The sequence below is a fragment of the Hyperolius riggenbachi genome, chromosome 4 (genome assembly GCF_040937935.1).
Source record: "Hyperolius riggenbachi isolate aHypRig1 chromosome 4, aHypRig1.pri, whole genome shotgun sequence".
NCBI lineage: Eukaryota > Metazoa > Chordata > Amphibia > Anura > Hyperoliidae > Hyperolius > Hyperolius riggenbachi.
Window position 1 is genome coordinate 57,349,502 of NC_090649.1, and position 26,810 is coordinate 57,376,311.

At 46.6% G+C, this 26,810-nt stretch overlaps 1 protein-coding gene across 2 annotated transcripts in view; it reads right to left on the bottom strand.

Moving 5' to 3' along the window:
- Positions 1-26,810, bottom strand: part of ADCY3 (adenylate cyclase 3) — a 237,413-nt gene that overhangs the window by 109,317 nt on the left and 101,286 nt on the right. For both annotated transcript variants that reach the window (XM_068280078.1, XM_068280079.1), the window contains exon 2: positions 8,930-9,079. In XM_068280078.1, coding sequence (XP_068136179.1) covers positions 8,930-9,079 — 150 coding nt within the window. The remainder of the gene's footprint in view (positions 1-8,929; positions 9,080-26,810) is intronic.

Sequence of the window (26,810 nt, forward strand, 5' to 3'; positions counted from 1 at the left end):
AGGAGGCTTTGCTATTAACTGTTAAAGTCAGCAGGTTTTTAATCACGACTCGAGATTCGTGATTACATGCAGTTATTTGACTCACAACCGCACTTGAGTAAATCCAGCCCTGCGGACAGTGGAGGATGAAAAGCCTGCAGGTTGCATCTTTATAAACAAACAATTCAACAATGGCATGACTTTGTAATAAAGTGTCATTGCTACCCCACCTAGATCAGCATGAACTTTAGACCGTGAGTTGCGGGGAAGCCTATGCGATATTCTTCTTTCTTTCATGCAAGGTTGCCTGTAAGTGCGGAGTGAAGTCCGGCCTTGACCCAGATTCTCTAAAGCCTGCAATGCAATGCCAAATGTCTCTAGAGTGATGCAGCTGATCCAGCTATCGTCTCGGGCCTCCTTCTACGCGGTCTTTTACAGCTCCAGTCCAAGCACAGCTTTTTTAAGGTGGCCACACACCATACAATTATTATTCAAGAATTACAATCAATTTTTCTGACTGAATGTGACATTTAAAAAAATCTGACCAATGTAGCACACACGATCACCAGGGAAGACATAAGGGGAGCAGGGTAGCACTAGATACCAGGGAACTGTATAGGAAAGGGAGGGAGGACCACTAAACTTCAAGGGAACTGTATAGATGAGGGAGAGAGGGCCACTAAACACAAGGGAGCTGTATAGGAAGGGGAGGTGGGGCACTAGACACCAGGGAACAATATAGGGAAAAGAGGGGGCACTAGTAGACACCACAGAACTGCATAGGGAATGGAGGGGGCTAATAGATACCAGGAAACTATATAAGGGAGAGAGGTGACCAGTAGACGTTGAGGTTGGCCTGCGTCTTGGTCGCAGAGCTCAATTTCGGCCCACTTTGTATTTGAGTTTGACACCCCTGGTCTAACAGATCTGATGCCTTTTAGTGTGCAAACCCCCCCCCCCCCCCCCCCCACACACACACACACAAAATGATGCAGCTAGTAAACGGGGGCTGGATGTGAGGGATAAAGGAAGCACAGTATCCTCTGGATATGGGAACTGGTGCTTTAAATAAGAAGTGAGTATTAGGGAATGCAGTGACTAATATAAACAGTAGCTGAATTCCTGGCTATAGTCATAACATACGTCCGGTTGTGTATGGCGTACTTTACCGTCCCTACATATTCACTTACTGGAGTTTACACAACGTTTCAGACCCCGGAGAGGCGCAGATGGATTTCGGGGTGGCTCTAACGCTTCCTGCAATGGGAACAATATGGCGTGCAATCGGCAGGAAGAGGGAACGATATCTCACACGCTCTGCCAGATTCTCTCCCTAACTTGCTTTATATTTTTCCCGGCGGGGGCTGGGAAAGCTCGCGGGGTGAGAATGTTACTGTTTCCAAGGCTGGATTTACCATAAGGCACTGTAGGCACTTGCCTACAGGCGTCAGGTGATGGAAAAACGGCTTACTTCCCTCCTAGAGCGCCGCACTCCATCCTTTCCTATGTAGAGTCCTAATAAGCGTGTATATGAGTTTACTCACTGTGCTCTTGGCGAGATTTCCCTTCAGTCAGGAGTACCTCTAGCTACCTTATATTTGGGGGCACCTCTAGCTACTTAATACTGAGGGTACCTCTGGCTACCTAATACTAAGGGGCACATGTAGCTACCTATGACAGGCAAGGGAAGTAAGGGAGAAGTGACAGCTGGGTGTGGTTCAGTGGGGGTTTGTAGGTTCATGGAGGGCGGAGTCTAAGGTGCCAGGACATCTGTGCCTATAGGCTCCTGTTAGGTAAATCCGGGCCTGATTGTTTCCTTACTAATGAAGAGGTCAAAAGGTAATTTGAACATTTTATTAAAACCCCCACTCCACGACTTCCATGAGTTTTGGAGCACATGTTTTGCAGTTATTATGGTGCAGTCGACGGCACAATTACATTTCCCAACATGGAAAAAAAAATGAAAAACCACAGTTTTTTTTAAATAGGACATTGCGTAGCAAATCATAGCACCACTTATGCCATTGACCCCCGGAGAAGCATGCAGATCAGATGTTTGACTGAAGTTTGATCGTATTTGCCTCTTGCTTATTTCCAGTGGGTGATTCAGACACTACTGGTGCATGAAAGGAAATGAATATGTTTGCCTTCTTATAACAGAAAGTATTTGCAATTATTCAGTTTGGAGTGAGCTCTGATATGTCTCCCAGGGCATCACTGCTGAATATATGCAAATCACCCATTGTTGTCCCTGTAAGCTAACCACACCTCCAGAACCGCTGGAATACAATGATGTGTCAGCTCGTTAAATAGGTATACAGATCCACAATAATCCAACATGCATACAGACCTAGGAGTTATAGTTCACCATGAGCTTGCTGGGTACTCTGTAACTCAGGAAATAAATATGTCAGCCTCTATATCCCTCTCGGTGTCCTTTAACCACCTTGGCGGTAATGACGAGCTCAGCTCGTCCATTACAATCAAATTTTCATTTGTGTTTTTTCTGCATGCAAATTTTTTGTTTTGCTGTGAAATACAATAGAATAACAAATACATATGATATGTGGAAAACAGTAGAAAGCAGTGGCTGTGATAAGCTTGTATTTCACAAGAGAAGCAAAGCCAGTATTATGATTACTTTTCATTACTGTTGTGTTCATGTGCAATAGAGTCAGGTGCTCAGTGCAATAAAGTCCATCTGCAGCTCAAACGTAGCTGAATCAGCTGTGCAGTGGCAGTCCAGGGGGAACCAGCCTGCAGGGGTTAGGGGGGGAATTTACACCTGGCCTCTTCCCTTACCTAGGGCCCCCATCCTGTGCTTCTATGGTTGCATCCTCTCATCCTCCTCCACCCCTTTTTGGAGAAGCATAGCGGTGGTCCTGGCATCTAGCTAGTTTATGCCAACTGGCTTAAAGGACATCCGAAGTGAACATAAACTGATGAGAACAACAATTACTTTTTCAAATATCTTGCAGTTTTATTTTATATTTAATCTAGTTTTTAAGTTTTTACTGTTTCATTGTCTTTGCTCAATGACACCTTCACTGTAGTATGCCAGAGCTCAAATCTATGAGTTATTGACCCTTTTTATCTCTTACCTGCTCTCAGAAGCCATTTACTGACAGGAAAGTGTTTTATGGCTGTAATTACTTATCAGTGAGGGTTATTCTGCTGTCCGACCCAGTCCTGACCCAGACAGAAACTGTCACTTGCATACCTGATGTTTAACTCTTTCAGGCAGAGAAAGAAAAAAAGGAACACAGCCTCGTTATTTGTGTGCTCAGCACTTTATATACACATGTCTATCTCATCATGTCAGGTCACCTTGGTTGTCTTTTAAAGGTTAACCGATCTGGAAGAGAAAAGTTAATCTTTATTTACCTGGGCTTTCTTCCAACCCCTAGCAGTCTATGGGCTTGATTCACAAAACGGTGGTAACTGTTAGCACGGCTTTTCGCGTGATTTAGCGCGGTTTCACATGAAACAACGGGTTTTGTGCGAAAAAAGGGTTAACACGTGCAAAAATTTGCGTTCGCACGTTAATGCTACATTTTTCACGCAATAACCGTTATCACGCAAAATTTTGCACAAAGCACATTTCACAGCGTGCTAACAGTTAGCACCGTTTTGTGAATCAAGCCCCAGGTATTCCCTCAGTGCAGTTCCGCTGCCCTCCTAGGCCCCGCTGGCCCTTCCGTAAGATCAATGAGCACAGCTGTGGGTGCTGCTGTCTCCTGTGCACGGCACATCCAGGCACCGCTCTCAATAGTGCTCCCTCGGCCAGGAGCGTCCTGTGCTTGCAAAGTTCACAAAGACTTAAATTGCACAACGTACTCTGAAAACACACCTGTTCAGACAAGCCTATAATTTGCTATAGGCAGCACTGAAGGCACACTGGCTCACCCACTAATCCTGGTGTTTCCTTCCCTTTTGTTTCCTCCCCACTACCCTCTAGATTGTAAGCTCGCAAGGGCAGGGACCTCCTCCTAGTGTTTCTCATACTGCTGTAATTTTAACATATATATATGTACCAACTACATATCAACTATGCATGTATCTATATTTATTCTATTCAACGTCATGACTGTACAGTGCCTTGAATTTCTTATGTATATTTGTTCCCCATTATTTGTTTGTACTATGTACAGCGCTACGGAAGATGTTGGCGCTATATAAATAAAAAATAATAATAAAAAAAAATAATAATTGCACAAGCGCAGAACACTCCCGGCCATGAGAGTGGGACTGAAAGTTCCACAGGGTGATCTTATCTAGGGGCTGGCGGCGCACTTATGGAGGGCAGCAGAACTGCAGCGAGGAACCACATACACTGCTAGGGACTGGAAGAAGGTAAGTAAAGATTAACTTCCTATTTCAGCACGGTTATCCTTTACACTGAGGCTCTTGTCATCGGAGGTCAGAGCCTAGCAGCAAAGCAACTCCAGGCTATACCAACGCCACCCAGGATAGAGAACTCAGGCTTTATTATCTCTTGACTGTGCACAGCCTGGGTTTACTGACTGATGGGGAATTAAACTTCAGGAATCAAATTACAGCTGTTGTGAAACAATTCTTTTGCAGCATACGTTTCCAGTCTGTAAGTAGGCAAGTTCCTGGCTCCCTGCTATACATTGTAACAAGTTTTGCTAAACTAGCTGGAGGGGGGGGGGGGGGCGTCACCCCTCCCCGCTGACCGCTGTCACCCCTGTCCTGCCTGCTATACTGCTCCAGCATAGCGGCCCCCTCTTCCACCCCCAGGCTGTGTCACAGAAACGGATCCGTTTCTGTGTCAAAATTTGCCTGTGTGGAGGGAAATCCGTTTTCCCATTGCCTGCCATTACTCCTGTGTGTATCAGGGTCCAGATCCGTTGCATAAAAATGCAGCAGATCCGGACCTTCCGTTCAGGTTTTGAAAACGGGTCCCCGCAAACGCAGACGGATCCGTTTTTTTTCTTGGGTCAAGACGGCTGCTATTTTTAACATTGCTATCCGTGGCTCCGTTTTTAATCAGGGCTGAAAACTAGAGTCACGGATACGTTTCCGGACCTAGTGTGAACCAGCTCTAACTGAAGGATTTGTTGCAACTGTGTCACATCGCCCTCAACCTCAGATCAACAGGATCTAATAACTTGACCACACCCGGAGTCCAACTCAAAACCTTTGCAACCAGAGCCTTTTTTTCATGCTGCCCCTACCCTTTGGAACACCCAATCAAGATGCCTCCGCTCCAACCCTGAAGGCGTTTAAACCCAAACTGGAAAGCCACCTGTTTAGTCTGTCAATTATGATCACACAACTTTCCCTTGTAACACATCACATACCTCAACTATGCACTGATCTGAGACAAGCTTATGCATTTTGAGTCCTATGGGAGAAAAGCACTTCACAAATGTTTTGTTGTTGTTGTAGCACCAGGTCTGTGCACCCGCGTGCTCAAGCCTTTAATGAATAATTAAGAAGATTATACAAAGCCTTCAAGACAGCTCCAGATTCTTCAGTAGGTCTCTAATTGGCTGCTCAAGTTGTGATCATTTTTCACTTCTATTACAGATTTTAACCACTTGACCACTACAGGTTGTGTTTCCCTTATGGACCAGAGCAATTTTCACATTTCAGCGCATCCCATTCATTCACCAATAACTTTATTACTACTTATCACACCTAAATGATCTATACATAGTTTTCTTTACTACTAATTGGGCTTTCTTTGGAAGGTACTTTTTGCTAAGAATTATTTTATTAACAGGAATAATAAGAAAAAGTTGATAAAAATGCATTATTTCTCAGTTTTCAGCCATTGTAGTTTTAAAATAAAATGTGCTACTGTAGAGAAAACCCACACATTTCATTTGCCCATTTGTTCTGGTTATTACAAAATTTAAGTTATGTCCCTAGTATAGCATAGTCCCCATTATCCGTAACTCTGGTAACCGGAAGTCTCAACTAACCGGCATAGCCTTTTTTTTACTAGGTAATCACCCATGTAGTGACAGATCAGATCAATTGGGTGCCGCAATCAGCAGGCGGGTAATAGATGCAAGCGTTAATTATCGGTAATTGGTGCCCAAGCGCCGGTGATGTGGGCACATGATGCAGCTAGAAGCCGATTGGCTATTACATAGTAGTTAACGATTATAGTCAATTGAAGATGATCTGCCACAACTACCAGTCATTTGGGCACCAGGGTTATGAGGTCAGTTTTAGGCATTTAGGCCTAGTGCACACCAAAAACCGCTAGCAGATCCGCAAAATGCTAGCAGATTTTGAAACGCTTTTTCTTCTTTTTCTGTAGCGTTTCAGCTAGCGTTTTGCGGTTTTGTGTAGCGGTTTTGGTATAGTAGATTTCATGTATTGTTACAGTAAAGCTGTTACTGAACAGCTACTGTAACAAAAAACGCCTGGCAAACCGCTCTGAAGTGCCGTTTTCCAGAGCGGTCTGCGGTTTTCCTATACTTAACATTGAGGCAGAAACGCATCCGCAATCCAAAATCTGCCGCAGCCTAGGAGTATGCGTTTCTGCAAAACGCCTCCCGCTCTGGTGTGCACCAGCCCATTGAAATACATTACCCAAGCGGATCCGCTCCCGCAAGCAGATCGCAAACCGCAGCGGAAACGCTCCGGTGTGCACTAGGCCTTACTGAGGATTAAGGTTAGGCTTTAGCTTCGGGGTTAGGCATTAGGTAGAAGGGGTTAGGCATTAGGTGGGAGGGGTTAGGGTAAGGCATTAGGTGGGAGGGGTTAGGGTAAGGCATTAGGTGGGAGGGGTTAGGGTAAGGCATTAGGTGGGGGGGTAGGGTTAGGCATTAGGTGGGAGGGGTTAGGGTAAGGCATTAGGTGGTAGGGGTTAGGGTAAGGCATTAGGTAGAAGGGGTTAGGGTTAGGCATAAGGTGGGAGGGGTTAGGGTAAGGCATTAGGTAGAAGGGGTTAGGGTAAGGCATTAGGTGGGGGGTTAGGGTTAGGCATTAGGTGGGAGGGGTTAGGGTAAGGCATTAGGTGGGAGGGGTTAGGGTAAGGCATTAGGTAGAAGGGGTTAGGGTTAGGCGTTAGGTGGGAGAGGTTAGGGTTAGGCATTAGGTAGAAGGGGTTAGGGTAAGGCATTAGGTGGGAGGGGTTAGGGTAAGGCATTAGGTGGGAGGGGTTAGGGTAAGGCATTAGGTGGGATGGGGTTAGGGTAAGGCATTAGGTAGAAGGGGTTAGGGTAAGGCATTAGGTTGGAGGGGTTAGGGTAAGGCATTAGGTGGGGGGGTTAGGCATTAGGTGGGAGGGGTTAGGGTAAGGCATTAGGTAGAAGGGGTTAGGGTTAGGCATTAGGTGGGAGGGGTTAGGGTTAGGCATTGGGTAGAAGGGGTTAGGGTAAGGCATTAGGTGGGGGGTTAGGCATTAGGTGGGAGGGGTTAGGGTTAGGCGTTAGGTGGGAGAGGTTAGGGTTAGGCATTAGGTAGAAGGGGTTAGGGTAAGGCATTAGGTGGGAGGGGTAAGGGTAAGGCATTAGGTAGAAGGGGTTAGGGTAAGGCATTAGGTAGAAGGGGTTAGGGTAAGGCATTAGGTGGGAGGGGTTAGGGTAAGGCATTAGGTGGGAGGGGTTAGGGTAAGGCATTAGGTAGAAGGGGTTAGGGTAAGGCATTAGGTGGGAGGGGTTAGGGTAAGGCATTAGGTGGGGGGGTTAGGCATTAGGTGGGAGGGGTTAGGGTAAGGCATTAGGTAGAAGGGGTTAGGGTTAGGCATTAGGTGGGAGGGGTTAGGGTTAGGCATTGGGTAGAAGGGGTTAGGGTAAGGCATTAGGTGGGGGGTTAGGCATTAGGTGGGAGGGGTTAGGGTTAGGCGTTAGGTGGGAGAGGTTAGGGTTAGGCATTAGGTAGAAGGGGTTAGGGTAAGGCATTAGGTGGGAGGGGTTAGGGTAAGGCATTAGGTGGGGGGGGTTAGGCATTAGGTGGGAGGGGTTAGGGTAAGGCATTAGGTGGGGGGGGTTAGGCATTAGGTGGGAGGGGTTAGGGTAAGGCATTAGGTGGGGGGTTAGGGTTAGGCATTAGGTGGGAGGGGTTAGGGTAAGGCATTAGGTGGGGGGGGGGGTTAGGCATTAGGTGGGAGGGGTTAGGGTAAGGCATTAGGTGGGGGGGTTAGGCATTAGGTAGGAGGGGTTAGGGTTAGGTGGGGTGATAGGGTTAGGCATTGGGTGGTTAGGGTTAGGTGGGGTATTTGTGTTAGGCCCCTTTTACACTTAATCAGTTGGTGTGCGTTAGTACGCGTTAGTGCGCGTTGGTACGCGTTCTTTCCATAGAAGTGCACTGGGAAGAAGATTTCAGATAAAACGCGTTAAGTGTAAAAGAGGCCATAGGAAAACATGGGCATTACTTTGAAAATCCGTTTTCTTTCCGTTTTAACTGAGAGCAACTGATTAAGTGTAAAAGGGCCCTTAGGCATTAGGTGGGGGGGGGGGGGGAGGGGTAGGTATTAGTTGAGAAGGGTTAGGCATTAGGTGTGTGGGGGCTGGGTTTAGGCACCTACAGCAGAGGGTTCAAGTGAGAATGTGTGTCGGCTACTGCATAGTAAAGTACCAATATTTTACAACTAGCAGCATCACAGGCAACTGGTATTATTTTAAAAGGAAAAATCCACATCCTTCTCAGTATAGGTTCCCCTTAAAAATAAATTATTATAATAGTTATTTTGTGTTTTCCTCCGGGCGGACTCAAAGACCTTCAGTGCTGCAGCCACTTAGCTCGCCACTCCACGGGCGGTGACCAGGATAATTAAACAGCCTTGCCCAAAGACTCCTTACTGTTTTACTTACTGACTTGAGCTGGGATTCAAACTCTGGTCAAAGGCTCAAACTTTACATCAAAGGCAGCAGCCTTACCATTGCGCTATTCAGCTGATCACCTGACCTTAAACCTCTGCTTGTTCCCCCACCAGTTTGACACAAAGCACTCAGAAAGCTGTGCCTACCTGCTGCTGGCTTTGTTCTTCTAGATTGAGTTTGACCTCCAGAGACTGGCGTGCTTCCAGAAAGGCTTTGCGGTGCTTGCGGTCTGCCATGTAGTAGGACATGATGCCGACGGTGATTGTACACAAGTAGATGGCTATATTGGACAGGATCTTAGAGAAGAAAAAGAATCATAAAGAACTGTTAGATGTAGATGAGACTGGTGGATTTTCATCTTCTTCTTGTCTAGCAAAAATGCAGTACAGCACCACGACCAAATAATGACTGCAGTTACCATGAATGTATACTAAATGCTGTTGCCATGACCAAATCGTAAGTGCAGTTACCATGAATGTATATTTAATGCCGTTAAAAGGAACCTGAAGCAAGAGGTATATGGAGGCTGCAATATTTATTTTCTTTTAAACCAGTTGCCTGGCTGCCCTGCTGATCCTCTGCCCCCAATACATTTAGCTATAGACCCTGGTTGTATGATTCACACACCACCCATGTATGAGGGATCAGCGGAATAAATATGGCAGACTCCATATAACTCTCATTCCAGATTCCCTTTAAGGAAAAAAGTTACTCACCTATTAAAGAGAAACCGTAACCCAGGATTGAACTTAATCCCAAACAGTAGCTGATACCCCCTTTCCCATGAGAAATCTATTCCTTTTCTCAAATAGATCATCAGGGGGCTCTGTATGGCTGATTTTGTGGTAAAACCCCTCCCACAGTGTGATGTCAGCGCCTCACAGCACTGAGGTTCTGACATCACACTGTGGGAGCCTTGTTGCATTGTGGGAAATAGCAGCTGTTTGCAACTGCCAAAAAAGCAAGTAGCAGCTACTTCCACTGACATCACCTGCCAGCAGTAAAAATGTCACCATGTGATAAATTTCAGAATGTAAATCAGGGAGAGGAAAGATTTTACAATGGGCAAACACTGACTAAATCATTTATAAATAATTATTGTAAAAATGAAGCACTTCTTTTCATTATGTTATTTTCACTGGCGTTCCTCTTTAAGAGGGGAGGCTCTCCCCTAGAGCTTTTCTGGTTCTCTGTCTCCTCATTTCCCCCGTTTTCCCGATTTAAATTATTCGACCTACAGATCAAATACGTTTTCGAGCCGTTTGTGTGCCCAAGTACTTCTGGAGATAAGTGTGCAGGTCTTCAGAAGCTGTCGGGGATGCGAGTGCTTCCGAGGTCCTCCGAGGACTCTTAAAGGCATGATTTTTGAAAGGGGGGCAGCGGGGGAATGCATAGCTCCCAACTGTCCCTCTTTTGGAGAGACAGTCCCTATTTGGGAGCCCTGTCCCTCTTTCCTCCTCATTCGTCCCTCTTTCAGGACTTTGCCCCTATTTCTATGTAAATATGTATATTTCTCTACTAAAAATGTGTTTGATTTATCCCCATCCTTTAAATTGATTTGTTACTGATTTTAAAATGTTACTATGAAGGAAAATGAACCAGGAAAGAAAGGACCAGTGGGGTTTAAATTATAGGACAACATATTTTCCTCATGAAATCTTTATGGTATGCATGACTAGGGGTGTGACAGGAGCGTGATCAGGGGTGTGGCAGGGGCGTGGTTTAAGTGTCCCGCTTTCTCATCTCAAAAAGTTGGTAGGTATGAGACGTAGAGAGGACCGAGAAGGCTCTATAGGATCCAGAGCCGTCCCTCTTCTAACCTATTTTTGGTCTGTCCATTCCTTATCTATCCCTCTGCACAGTCTATCTATTCTGTAGTCCCTGATCTTGCCTCTATTGATTATGAATGCCACATGACAGCAGGACAATTCACCTTTTTAAGCTTCTCTTTCTATTTATCTAGTCTTAATTTTTCGCAACTGACTCCCAACATCAGGAGGATTCTGATGAAGCCATGTTAATAGTCGAGGAAAAGCTATAGGAAGGCATTACGCAATATAGCGGATGATGTTTGTGAAAGAAAAACAAAAACAAATTGTATACTGAAAAATGTGAGCCAGGCCTTCAGGGTCACTGATCGGGCCTAGAGTACATTCACTACAACCAGAGGCGTAACTAAGGAGCTTGGGGCCCCAGTGCAATTTTACATGGGGTCCCAAACACTCTATTGATATGGAGCCTCAAAACCTATGAGGACAGCTGCAGGTGTATTTAGAGTTTGGGGACAGTTTGATAAAGAGAAACCGTTACCAAGAACTGAACTTCATCCCAATCAGTAACTGATACCCCCTTTTACATGAGAAATCTATTACTTTTTACAAACGGATCATCAGGGGGCACTGTATGGCGGATAATGTGGTGAAACCCCTCCCACAGGAAACTGTGAGGACCATGGTCCCGGCAGTTACCTGTCTGTGAACCTCAATGCATTGTGGGAAATAACTGTTTACAGCTGTTTCCAAATGCCAAAACAGCAAGCAGCAGCTACTTCCAGTGACATCACCTGCCAGCAGTAAAAATGTCACCATGTGATAAATGTCAGAATGTAAATCAGGAGAGGAAAGATTTTACAATGGTAAAACACTGACTAAATAATTTATACATAATTATTGTAAAAATGCAGCACTTTTTTATTACATTATTTTCACTGGAGTTCCTCTTTAAGGATCACCACTCTGCGATGCACATATAGAGGTGTTCATCATTACCAGCATAGCACCAATGAAAAGCTAATAAGATGGATAAAGGAGGGCCCCTAGTAGGTCCAGGGACCCCAGAGCGGTTGCAACCCCTGCATCCCCTATTGCTTCGCCACTGACTACAACCTTTACGACAACAAACACACCCTCAGTACTATAATAGTTCTTTGTTAGAAGCCAGGTCATTTTATTACAATCAGAGCTGTGCGCTCCCTCTCCTGCAAAGGTTTATATATACAGTTCTCTTTTTCCCTTTCTCATTTGCTGCTAATAAATGTACGAAAATCAGCTGGCAAGTGATAAATCAAATCATCGCACTGCACATGAAAAAAACACATCCCGCCTCGAGTCAGCCTAATCCTATTTTTAGGTTTCGCTTGCCTGAAAATAGTTGGTTTTTCCATAAACAGCTTGGAGGAGGGGCAGAGATTGCCCCCACCATGCTGGAGGACACAGGAAGCTGCCAGTGCATGACATCACTGCCTGCTGCAAATGTCACCGCTTCTAATGGACTTACACAGGCAACATACGTGGCCACTGCCGCCACCAAATCACCAAAAAAAGCATTCAAATAAAACAATAAATTTAAAGAGGAACTGTGGTCAAAACAACCTAATGACTAAAATTGTTTATTTTTATTTACAATATTCATATCAGTGTTTGATCTTTGATCCGAATCTATTTTGTGAGTCGAATCATCCGAATCATCAAAATGAGTTATTCGGATCACAAAAGGGGCGGGCCAGGAGCGTCACGCCCCCTCTCAGCAGGCAGCGGGGTCCTGGAAGCAGAGCAGGGATGGATCGCTGAGTTGGAGGGGAGCCAGCCTTGCAGCCACAGGTAGATGAGAGAGAGGGGACATGGGTGCCACTGCCAGATATGTGTAGAGCACACATACTGGCTATAACGTGCTGCTGATTGTAGGCTGTCTGTTCCGTAGTTGTGCACAGTGTTACATAGTTACCGTACATAGTTATTTTGGTTGAAAAAAGACATACGTCCATCGAGTTCAACCAGTATAAAGTACAACACCAGCCTGCTCCCTCACATATCCCTGTTGATCCAGAGGAAGGCGAAAAAACCCTTACAAGGCATGGTCCAATTAGTCCAGGGGTCTGCAACCTTTAAGAATGAAAGAGCCACTTGGACCCGTTTCCGAAAAGAGAAAAAAAACTGGGAGCCGCAAAACCATTATAAAACAGATATGTCCCCAATATGCACAAATCGTTAGCAGATATGTCCCCAATATGCACAAATCGTTAGCAGATATGACCCCAATATGCACAAATCGTTAGCAGATATGTCCCCAATATGCAGATATAACCCCAATAAGCACAAATTGTTAGCAGATATGTCCCCAATATGCACAAATCGTTAGCAGATATGTCCCCAATATGCACAAATCGTTAGCAGATATGTCCCCAATATGCAGAAATGACCCCCAATATGCACAAATCGTTAGCAGATATGACCCCAATATGCACAAATCATTAGCAAATATGACCCCAATATGCACAAATCCTTCAGCAGAAATGACCCCAATATGCACAAATCCTTCAGCAGAAATGACCCCAATATGCACAAATCCTTCAGCAGAAATGACCCCAATATGCACAAATCCTTCAGCAGAAATGACCCCAATATGCACAAATCCTTCAGCAGATCTGAAAAGAAAACCCCATTTACTCACCTAGTAAGAAGACCTCCTGTCACGATCTCCTCCTGTCCCGACCTCCGGTCCCGACCTGCTTGTGGCGCGCAACTCCGTCGGTTCCTCTTCCTTCCCGACGTCACGTCCTGCCTGCACTACACTGCAGGGCTACGGGAAAATGGCCGCCCGAAGCCCTGCACTGGTCTGGCGGCCTCTCTGATAGGCTGCCGGCCAGCGGCAGCACACGTGACGTCACACGCGCAAACGTCACACGCGCAAACGTCACACGCGCGCCGCAACCACTGACACCCACTACCGGTGTAGTGTCAGGATGGGCAGCCCTGCAGCACCGGAGCCGGGACTGAGCCGCGGCAAAGGGGAAAAAGAGCCGCTTGCGGCTCCGGAGCCGCGGGTTGCCGACCCCTGAATTAGTCCAAAAGGGAAAAATTCCTTCCCGACTCCAGATGGCAATCAGATAAAATCCCTGGATCAACATCATTAGGCATTACCTAGTAATTGTAGCCATGGATGTCTTTCAACGCAAGGAAAGCATCTAAGCCCCCTTTAAATGCAGGTATAGAGTTTGCCATAACAACTTCCTGTAGCAATGCATTCCACATCTTAATCACTATTACTGTAAAGAACCCTTTCCTAAATAAATGGCTAAAACGTTTTTCCTCCATGCGCAGATCATGTCCTTTGAGAAGGCCTAGGGACAAAAAGCTCATCCGCCAAGCTATTATATTGCCCTCTGATGTATTTATACATGTTAATTAGATCCCCTCTAAGGCGTCTTTTCTCTAGACTAAATAAACCCAGTTTATCTAACCTTTCTTGATAAGTGAGACCTTCCATCCCACGTATCAATTTTGTTGCTCGTCTCTGCACCTGCTCTAAAACTGCAATATCTTTTTTGTAATGTGGTGCCCAGAACTGAATTTCATATTCCAGATGTGGCCTTACTAGAGAGTTAAACAGGGGCAATATTATGCTAGCATTTCGAGTTTTTATTTCCCTTTTAATGCATCCCAAAATTTTGTTAGCTTTAGCTGCAGCAGTGCAGCTGCTTGGCATTGAGTATGATTATTTAACTTGTTGTCAATGAATACTCCTAAGTCCTTCTCCAAGTTTGATGTCCCCAACTGTATCCCATTTATTTTGTATGGTGCTAGACCATTAGTACGTCCAAAATGCATGACTTTACATTTGTCAACATTGAATTTCATCTGCCATGTATGTGCCCATATAGCCATCCTATCCAGATCCTGTTGCCATCCTATCCAGATCCTGTTGCAATATGACACTATCTTCCTGAGAGTTGATGATTCTGCACAATTTTGTATCATCTGCAAAAAGAGCAACATTGCTCACTACTGCATCTACTAGGCCATTAATAAATAAATTGAAGAGCACTGGACCCAGTACAGACCCCTGTGGGACCCCACTGCTAACAGTCTCCCATTTTGAGTACGATCCATTGACCACAACTCTTTGTTTTCTGTCCATTAGCCCGTTCCCTATCCATGCACACAAACTCTTCCCCAGTCCTTGCATCCTCAACTTGTGCACCAGACTTCTGTGGGGAACAGTGTCGAAGGCCTTTGCAAAGTCCAAGTATATCACATCTACAGCATTCCCAATATCCATATTAGCATTCACTACCTCATAAAAGCTGAGCATGTTAGTCAAACAGGACCTGTCTTTAGTAAACCCATGTTGATGCTGAGAAAGAAAGCATTCCCCAAAGCATTCCCAGAAGTGAAGTGCAGCTGTTTAGAGCAGTGCAGGAGGATCATATTGCCCTGCAATCACAGTGCCTGCAAAGTTACTGAGCTGTGCTGAGCCAAAAGTTTCCAATTAAGTTCAGTTATAGATAAACCCCTTTATCTTATCTTTTGTGACTCTCTTGCAACTGGCAGAGTCCCAGTGGATTGGCGTACAGCTCACGCTTTCCCATTATTTAAGAAGGGCAAAAAATCAGATCCAGGAAATTATAGACCTGTAAGCTTAACATCAGTTGTATGCAAACTATTTGAGGGGTTACTAAGAGATACTATACATGACTTCATAGTAGAAAATAATCTTATTTCACTGTGCGACGTTTGCTTTCAAAGTACACAGATGAGCATATAGGTGAAATATATGTAAAGCATATGATTGCAGCATGTGGGTATTGTGTGCAAACAAACATTTCTGCTCTCTGCTCGTCCCTCCTCCCTTCTCTGTCCACTCCCTGCCCTCTGTCCATCTTCTCCCCTTCTCTGTGTGTCCACCCCCTCCCCTTCTCCTGTCCTGCTAGTCATTTCACCCCCGAATGCTTCTGTAGTAAAATGATCCGAGATTCGGATCAAAGATACGGATCTTTTCAATGATCCGATTCGAATCATCCGGATCATTGAAAAGATCCGAACTTCGCATCTCTAGCTAGCAGGCTACGAGTAGCTGCCAGCCGGCCCACCAACCACGACTCATCGGTCTCTGACTGACACATGATGCATGCCCCGCCCACTTTCCACTAAAGCCTGATATAAAATACTGCAGGGGCCAAAAAACAGGCGTACATTTGAATACGGCGCTGGTAAACTTGGGCGCAGGATCCAGCTGTTAAATGGCTGGTCCTGCTTCTGCACAAGTCCGGGGCGTTTTAATTACTATTCCCCCTCCAGGCCGACATGGATAGTGGGGGAATGAAATAATTCGGCTTCCAGCGATTGCTGGAGGCCGAATTATTGTGTTTTTTAAGCAACTTCGGCTCCGTCTTCTGACGGAGCCGACCTTCCTCACTGAGCGCCGCTATAGACTGATTCCCATTACAGTCTATGGCGGCGCTGGCTGCGCCCAAAGCTAGCAGCGCTGAAAAGCACTGCTCCGAAAAACAGGTTTGCTATAACAGAAGTTCTACCATATGAGGCCCAGACCTGGACACTACATTACTATACCCCAATGTTTACTACATCAGAGGTTTTTATATGAGATTATACTGCATTACAGTAAATTGCATATGTTTTCAGTTAACATTCTCTGCCGCACTTATGTTTCTCCTCACAGTCTTCAGCAGGGACGGTAACCCAAAGGAATTAGTGTATGATGCTGGACCACAGTTTCGTTGACCTGAGTTTGAATGCTTCCCGAGAAGAGCGATATCGTGCTTAGGAAATCCTATGTGGATTATCTACAAGCAAATGGAAAGATTGAGAGATCCAACAGACGACTCAGAGATGCTACAGCACATTACAGGGAACTCTTGGAAAGCTTTTACTGCAGAGTTTTTACATATCTACAGAGCAATCACCCAGGGGTGCAACTACCCAGGGCCCACTCAGCGCATAAACGCACAGGTTATACACTGCAGATACACTTCCATAAAAACTCTGAAATCATATCTTGTTATGTTTGTTAAGCAAGACAAAATTGGCTTCTCCTAAACAGCAGAATTACACCTCTGAAAAGTTCACAGTGGGAGCCACACAACAGAGGGGAAAAGTCGCAACGCAGGTATGCAGTTAAAGAGACACTGAAGCGGAAAAATAAATTATGATATACCGAATTGGTTGTGTAGTACGGATCATTACTAGAACATTAGTAGCAAAGAAAATATTCTCATATTTTTATTTTCAGTTATATAGTGTTTTTTTTTTTTTTATAACATTGCATCATTCTCTTATATTTGCAGTTTACACACTATTCGGCATTCTAAATTATTTTACAGAGCAGGCCAGTGACCTTCTGAACTGTCCTCTGCAGAGAGAAAGAAAATACAGTGACTAACAGTTGAGATAACAAGCTTCAGAAGACAGAGTTCTCTGTGACTTTAAGGCTACTTTCACATTAGGACGTTGCGGTTTGATGCAACGTTAAAGTCGCAGCGCAAAGTAACAACGCAACTAGACCAAAAAGTCGCAACGCAGCGTTACAACCGCATACAGCATGCACAGTAGAAAATACAGGCAATGAAGAGTATGTCGCCAAGTGTTACTGAGCATGTGCAAACAGTCTAACGCAGCTAAAAACGTGCATAACGCATAGCATGCAGCACTTTCATTTATCGTGCAGCGTTAGACACCAACGCAACGTCTGCACTGTGAACAGGCCATTGATTTTTCATTGCTGTGAGTTATTCTGCGTTACATGTTGTTTACCGTGCGACTTTAACGACGCACTGTGAAAGAGCCCTGAAAGTCGTGGAGCTCAATGGCTCTTTTGCATAGATAACAACTGGAGTTTCTTAACTCTTCCTGTCCTGGAAACAATATTAGACTTATGTCTCTGCTCTTAATGTTTTATTTCTTAGCTATACTACACATACAAATCCTTATATCATAATTATTTTTCTGCTTCAGTGTCTCTTTAAGTTTATAGTCAAGTAAAAGTATGCTTCACTGCCACTGTTAACGCACACATTATGCTTTAATGGATTGCATGCTTCACGTTACCTGACTCCGTTGGATCCCATTGCACCAGATGCAATGAAAGTCACATACATTTGCAGTGTGATACTGTGGCCCATGTAAAGGGTTAATGTTGCGGGTAGGTTTGGTTTGATGCCAAGTAGGGGGCTAAAGTTGAGGAGAAGCTCCCAGCGATGTCAGCGGTAGCGAGGGACGCACACGCTGCGGGGGGCTGTTAGAAGCCCCAGGTAAGTCTTCTTTTTTTACCCCTTACAGTACTCCTTTAAAAGAAAATAGATATGGCAGCCTCCATATACCGCTCACTTCAGGGGTCCTTTAAATGTTAAATTTAAGCATCAGGAAGAGGTTAACGTTGGGTGGGGGGAGGGGGGGGTTATGTGACACAGGAGAGCAGAGATGGATTAAGATATAATGGGGCCCTAGGCAAGGTAGTAGATTTGGGGCCCCGTGTGGTGTTTCTGGTAAGCTGAAGTGGTGAGAGGTCAGAGAAGTGATGGAGGTCGGATTGGCACACGGTGCTCAGTGCTGGAGCTGGTCCCCACTATGGCACTGCCGGAATTTGAGTGGCGACAGAGTAAGCTGTCATTTGGCTCCCCCTGCGCCCAGCGCATGACATTATAATACGTACACAGAGAAGGTGACAGGTGGGCCACTTGACACCCACTAGGCCCCGGGCACCTGCCTAGGTTGCCTAGTGGATGATCCTGCTCTGCGGGAGTGGATAAGAATAAGTGTGGGGAGGATTGTGTTGTGCAGATCAGTAACAAAGCTGTACAACAAGGGAAGAAACTCTGCTGGTCGCTATGATTTTCTTAGTGATGCTCCTCAGATGGAAATAGCCCATCAGGTCAGTCAGGTAACAGTTGTTTGATCGACAGTATGACTGACCACTTATTCAGCAGACGGGATTACATTCCATGAGCCAAAACCTCCATCTCCTGAGTTCAGCATCTTCCCACGGTAGGAACGCTGCTTCCGTCACACGTATGAATAAAGCTTTATGATTGCCACGGCGGCTCCCCTCTGTGAATCCCTCCACTGGCTTCCTATCCAGTCCAGAATCAGATTCAAGATACTGTCTGACCTACAAATCTGTCCACAAAACCTGTCCAACCTACATTTCTGATCAGAGATACACACCTAGCCACTCAGACGCTATGCGCCACTAGCGGCTTACCCGGTGTGGCCTATAAGCTAAAGTCTGGTACACACCATGCAATTTCCCATCAGACAGATGAGTCGATGGGTAATCTCCAACAGATCCGATCGGATTTCTGATCACTTTAATGCAAATCGATCAGAAAAACGATCGGAAATCAGATTGGACCTGGACAGATGGACCCGGCGAGCTGCTACAGGACAGAGAGTGTATGTATGCACTACATTACACACACATTTATATATTTTGGGGGCAGCGGCTGGGCATACAGCGGCGGCTCAGCCGATTCCCTGATGATTTCATGCTGAAATCGGACGGGAATCGGCCTGTAGTGTATGGGCAGATTTGACTAGAGACAAATTTGTCTCTTGGTCGAATCTGCCCATACTTGTTCTAATGTATGGGCACCTTAAGACAAATAGCATGCCTTATCAGAGTAAACGTGCCTTATCAGAGCTAACACACCTTATTAGAGTTAACACGCCTGATCAGAGTAGCATAGCAAGCGCTACGAACTTACGCCTGCTAATTGGCAATGACGAGAGCGCCACTCGTCCTGCAGTGAGCCCCTGTGGGTCCAATCACTTTAAAGAACATATACCCACACTTTGATTGGCCCTATAGGCTGCCTGTCACTGGCTATTCTTATAAGGCGTGTTAACTATGATAAGGCATGTTAACTATGATAAGGCATGTTAACTATGATAAGGCATGCTATTTGTCTTTGTGAATCAAGCCCTAGGTGGGTTGTGACAAGTGCCATTCCCTGCAATCCTTCAGTGTAATGGGATCACAAGAGAGAGGAGTGTGGGCCACAGGAGATAAGACCACTGGGGTGTGGGGTGGACGGGGACAGGCCAGTGGGGGGAGGAGACATGGCACATAAGTCAGCCTGCATTGTATGACAGAGAAGAAGCGGGGTTGCCTGGTGATAGAAATGCTGTGCATTAATACTGGGGAAACATCTTAATTTCCCTGCAGTACCTCCTATCTTCTTCCTTCCTACTTCACCCCCCCCCCCCCCAATTTAAAATTTCCTGCATTGCTTCCAGCTCTTTATCCTTCCATCCTTGCTTCTTCCTTCCTACTTCCCGTCCACCCTTTTTCACTTCCCTGCTTTACTTTCTATATTCTACCTTCCAACCTTGCTTTTTCAGATTTCCCTTCCACCCTTCTTCATTTTTCTGCTTTTCTTCCTATATTCTGCCTTCCATCCTTTCTTCTTCCCTTCTTTCTTCCTACTTCCCTTCCCTCCTTTTTCACTTCCCTGCATTACTTCCTATATTCTTCCTTCCATCCTTGTTTCATCGATTCCTTCTTCCCTCTTCCATTCACCCTTCTTCCTTTACCTGCATTACTTACTATATTCTGCCTTCCATCATTGCTTCTTTTCTTCTGATTTCCCTTCTACCCTCCTTCATTTCCCTGCTTTACTTCCTGTCTTCTTCCTTCCATCCTTATTTCATCCATTCTTTCTTCTCACTTCCCTTTCACCCTTCTTAATTTTCCTGCATTACTTCCTATCGTCTTCCTTTCATCCTTGCTTCTTCCCTGATTTCTTTCCCCTTCTTTATTTTTCTGCTTTACTCCTGCGTCCATCCCTGCTTCTTACTTCCTACTTCCCTTCTACCCTTTTTAATGTCCCTGCATTACTTCCAGCACTTCTTCCTACCTACTTCCCTTCTACACTTCTTCACTTCCCTGCTTTACTTCCAGTCTTCTTCCTTCCATCCTTTCTTCCTTCTCCCCTTCCAACCTTGCTTTTTTCCTTCCACCCTTCTCCATTTCCCTGCTTTACTCCCATCCTTCTTCCTTCCTATCTTCCTAATTTGCTTCCACCTTCTTTCCTTCCATTCTTTCTCTATGCCCCCCCCCCCGCCCCCCCACTTGCTGACTCTACCGTCCTCCCCTCCATTCTTTGCTCCTTCTTTTACACCCGTCCTCCTCTTCCTTTTTGTTTCTTTCTTACTTTCCCACCCTTGCTTCTTCCCTTCAGTTTTTATTTTGTGTTGTCTTCTCATCCTTTCTTATTATCTTTCCTTACTTCCCTCCCTGCTGCTTTTATTCCTCCCTTCCGTCTTTGCTACGTCCTTACTTCTTTTTTTCCCCCACCCTTGCACTTCCTTCAACTATACATTCTTCCCTCCCCTCCTGTTTTGCCTTCCTTGGTTCTTTCCTTTTGCCCATTTTTACTTCTTCCACCCTTTCCCTTTTGCCCTCTGATCCTTCCTTTCCTCCTGCTTTGCTTTTTCACTTCCTTGCACCCCTCAGATATTTGGGTATAAGACTGGCACACATGGATGCCCATGCACTCCTTTAGGCAATCCTGGCTTTACATAGTTGCCACATACAGCAGAATCTCTGTAGTAAAGCTTGCTGAGAGAGTGAAGGCCTGCAGAAGCTGGTTGGGCAATGCTACATACAGACGCCACAGGCTGCTGCCTGGTACAGTAGGAATAAAAAGGATAATTTCCTGAATACAAAATGGCATTAAACATTAAAGGAAACCAACAAGTCTATTGAGCACTACTGATATCCCTTACGTTCGTGCTTTCTAAAAAAAAACAGATTGCCCCCCCTTCCATCACCCCCCCCCCCATCCTTTTTCCCCCAGGAAACATTTCTTGGGCTGCACATGACTCCGCTGTCTCCAGAAAACCTGCCTAGCATAGAACAGAAATGCTGAATTTATCTGGGGGGATGGCGGGAACAGCACCACCACCGACGCGCTAAAAATAGCTTTCTATTTATAGACGGCTCCAGCTGCCTGAATAGCAGGCAGTCAGCCATGATCACCCCGAGACCAGAATAGTTAACTAAATCCCTGTGATTGGGGGCTGACGGGGGGGGGGGGGGGGGGGGGGGGGGTCACATGCTTCTGTAAACTGGGCTAGTTTTCTCCACTTCCTAATCCACATGCTTACAACTGGGTCACACGTCTGATCCCACTGTGCCCATTCCACACAGATGTCCTTACAGCCGGTCCTGCCCGGCATATACTGGCCTGGCATACTGCCCGGCATATACTAGCCTGGCATAATACATGCTTCTGTAAACTGGGCTGGTTTTCTCCACTTCCTAATCCACATGCTTACAACTGGGTCACACGTCTGATCCCACTGTGCCCATTCCACACAGATGTCCTTACAGCCGGTCCTGCCCGGCATATACTGGCCTGGCATACTGCCCGGCATATACTGGCCTGGCATAATACCCGGGATATACTGGCATGGTGTAATGCCCGGCATATACTGGCATGGCGTAATGCCCGGCATATACTGGCATGGCGTAATGCCTGGCATATACTGGCAATGCATAATGCCCGGCATATACTGGCATGGTGTAATGCCCGGGATATACTGGCATGGTGTAATGCCCGGGATATACTGGCATGGTGTAATGCCTGGCATATACTGGCATGGAGTAATGCCCGGCATATACTGGCATGGCGTAATGCCCGGCATATACTGGCATGGCGTAATGCCCGGCATATACTGGCATGGGCAATGCCTGGCATATACTGGCATGGGCAATGCCTGGCATATACTGGCATGGTGTAATGCCCGGGATATACTGGCATGGTGTAATGCCCGGGATATACTGGCATGGTGTAATGCCCGGCATATACTGGCATGGTGTAATGCCCGGCATATACTGGCATGGTGTAATGCCCGGGATATACTGGCATGGCGTAATGCCTGGCATATACTGGCATGGTGTAAAGCCCGGCATATACTGGCATGGTGTAATGCCCGGGATATACTGGCATGGCGTAATGCCCGGCATATACTGGCATGGTGTAATGCCTGACATATACTGGCATGGTGTAATGCCCGGCATATACTGGCATGGCATAATGCCCGGCATATACTGGCATGGGCAATGCCTGGCATATACTGGCATGGTGTAATGCCCGGGATATACTGGCATGGCGTAATGCCCGGCATATACTGGCATGGCATAATTGCCTGGCATATACTGGTATGGAATAATGCCCGGCATATACTGGCATGGTGTAATGCCCGGCATATACTGGCATGGCATAATGCCTGGCATATACTGGCATGGCGTAATGCCCGGGATATACTGGCATGGTGTAATGCCCGGCATATACTGGCATGGTGTAATGCCCGGGATATACTGGCATGGTGTAATGCCCGGCATATACTGGCATGGCGTAATGCCCGGCATATACTGGCATGGTGTAATGCCCGGGATATACTGGCATGGCGTAATGCCCGGCATATACTGGCATGGTGTAATGCCCGGCATATACTGGCATGGTGTAATGCCCGGCATATACTGGCATGGCGTAATGCCCGGCATATACTGGCATGGGCAATGCCTGGCATATACTGGCATGGTGTAATGCCCGGGATATACTGGCATGGCGTAATGCCCAGCATATACTGGCATGGCATAATGCCTGGCATATACTGGTATGGAATAATGCCCGGCATATACTGGCATGGTGTAATGCCCGGCATATACTGGCATGGCATAATGCCTGGCATATACTGGCATGGCGTAATGCCTAGCTTATACTGGCATGGTGTAATGCCTGGCATATACTGGCATGGCATAATGCCTGGCATATACTGGCATGGCATAATGCCCGGCATATACTGGTATGATGTAATGCCCGGCATATACTGGTATGGAATAATGCCCGGCATATACTGGCATGGCGTAATGCCCGGCATATACTGGCATGGCGTAATGCCCGGCATATACTGGCATGGTGTAATGCCTGGCATATACTGGCAAAGTGTAATGCCAGGCATATACTGACATGGTGTAATGCCCGGCATATACTGGCATGGCATAATGCCCGGCATATGCTGGCATGGTGTAATGCCCGGCATATATTGGCATGGCGTAATGCCCGGCATATATTGGCATGGCATAATGCCCGGCATATACTAGCATGGTGTAATGCCAGGCATATACTGACATGACGTAATGCCCGGCATATACTGGCATGGCATAATGCCTGGCATATACTGGTATGGAATAATGCCCGGCATATACTGGCATGGTGTAATGCCCGGCATATACTGGCATGGCGTAATGCCCGGCATATACTGGCATGGCTTAATGCCCAGCATATACTGGCATGGCTTAATGTGCCCAGCATATATTGGCATGGCTTAGTGCCCGGCATATACTGGCATGGCTTAATGTGCCTGGCATATGCTGGCATGGCTTAATGTGCCCGGCATATATTGGCATGGCTTAGTGCCTGGCATATACTGGCATGGCATAATGCGCAGCATATACTGGCATAGCACAATGCCCGGCATATACTGGCCTAATGCCCGGCATATACTGGCATGGCATAATGCCCGGCAATACTGGCATGGCATTATGCGCAGCATATACTGGCATGGCTTAATGCCCGGCATATACTGGCATGGCATAATGCCAGGCATATACTGGCATGGCACAATATGCAGCATACACTGGCATAGCACAATGCCCGGCATATACTGGCATGGCATAATGTGCAGCATTTACTGGTATGGCCTAATGCCTGGCATATACTGGCATGGCGTAATGCCCGGCATATACTGGCATGGCATAATGCCCGGCATATACTGGCATGGCATAATACGCAGCATATACTGGTATGGCGTAATGCCCGGCATATACTGTCATGGCATTATGTGCAGCATTTACTGGCATACATAATGCGCAGCATATACTGGTATGGCCTAATGCCGGGCATATGCTGGCATGGCATAATTCTGGCATGGCATAATGCCCGGCATATACTGGCATGGCATAATGCCTGGCATATACTGGCATGGCATAATGCCCGGCATATACTGGCATGGCATAATGCCCGACATATACTGGCATGGCGTAATGCCCGGCATATACTGGCATGGCGTAATGCCCGGCATATACTGGCATGGCATAATGCGCGGCATATACTGGCATGGGCAATGCCTGGCATATACTGGCATGGGCAATGCCTGGCATATACTGGCATGGTGTAATGCCCGGCATATACTGGCATGGTGTAATGCCCGGGATATACTGGCATGGTGAAATGCCCGGGATATACTGGCATGGTGTAATGCCCGGGATATACTGGCATGGTGTAATGCCCGGCATATACTGGCATGGTGTAATGCCCGGCATATACTGGCATGGTGTAATTGCCGGGATATACTGGCATGGTGTAATGCCTGGCATATACTGGCATGGTGTAATGCCCGGCATATACTGGCATGGTGTAATGCCCGGGATATACTGGCATGGCGTAATGCCCGGCATATACTGGCATGGTGTAATGCCTGACATATACTGGCATGGTGTAATGCCTGGCATATACTGGCATGGCGTAATGCCCGGCATATACTGGCATGGGCAATGCCTGGCATATACTGGCATGGTGTAATGCCCGGGATGTACTGGCATGGCGTAATGCCCGGCATATACTGGCATGGCATAATGCCTGGCATATACTGGTATGGAATAATGCCCGGCATATACTGGCATGGTGTAATGCCCGGCATATACTGGCATGGCGTAATGCCCGGCATATACTGGCATGGCGTAATGCCCGGGATATACTGGCATGGTGTAATGCCCGGCATATACTGGCATGGTGTAATGCCCGGGATATACTGGAATGGTGTAATGCCCGGCATATACTGGCATGGTGTAATGCCCGGCATATACTGGCATGGCGTAATGCCCGGCATATACTGGCATGGCGTAATGCCCGGGATATACTGGCATGGCGTAATGCCCGGCATATACTGGCATGGTGTAATGCCCGGCATATACTGGCATGGTGTAATGCCCGGCATATACTGGCATGGCGTAATGCCCGGCATATACTGGCATGGCATAATGCCTGGCATATACTGGTATGGAATAATGCCCGGCATATACTGGCATGGTGTAATGCCCGGCATATACTGGCATGGCATAATGCCTGGCATATACTGGCATGGCGTAATGCCCGGGATATACTGGCATGGTGTAATGCCCGGCATATACTGGCATGGTGTAATGCCCGGGATATACTGGCATGGTGTAATGCCCGGCATATACTGGCATGGTGTAATGCCCGGCATATACTGGCATGGCGTAATGCCCGGCATATACTGGCATGGTGTAATGCCCGGGATATACTGGCATGGCGTAATGCCCGGCATATACTGGCATGGTGTAATGCCCGGCATATACTGGCATGGTGTAATGCCCGGCATATACTGGCATGGCGTAATGCCCGGCATATACTGGCATGGGCAATGCCTGGCATATACTGGCATGGTGTAATGCCCGGGATATACTGGCATGGCGTAATGCCCAGCATATACTGGCATGGCATAATGCCTGGCATATACTGGTATGGAATAATGCCCGGCATATACTGGCATGGTGTAATGCCCGGCATATACTGGCATGGCATAATGCCTGGCATATACTGGCATGGCGTAATGCCTAGCATATACTGGCATGGTGTAATGCCTGGCATATACTGGCATGGCATAATGCCTGGCATATACTGGCATGGCATAATGCCCGGCATATACTGGTATGATGTAATGCCCGGCATATACTGGTATGGAATAATGCCCGGCATATACTGGCATGGCGTAATGCCCGGCATATACTGGCATGGCGTAATGCCCGGCATATACTGGCATGGCGTAATGCCCGGCATATACTGGCATGGTGTAATGCCTGGCATATACTGGCAAAGTGTAATGCCAGGCATATACTGACATGGTGTAATGCCCGGCATATACTGGCATGGCATAATGCCCGGCATATGCTGGCATGGTGTAATGTCTGGCATATATTGGCATGGCGTAATGCCCGGCATATATTGGCATGGCATAATGCCCGGCATATACTAGCATGGTGTAATGCCAGGCATATACTGACATGACGTCAGCACGGTGGCGTAGTGGTTAGCTCTCTCGCCTTGCAGCGCTGGGTCCCTGGTTCGAATCCCAGCCAGGGCACTATCTGCAAAGAGTTTGTATGTTCTCTCTGTGTCTGCGTGGGTTTCCTCCGGGCACTCCG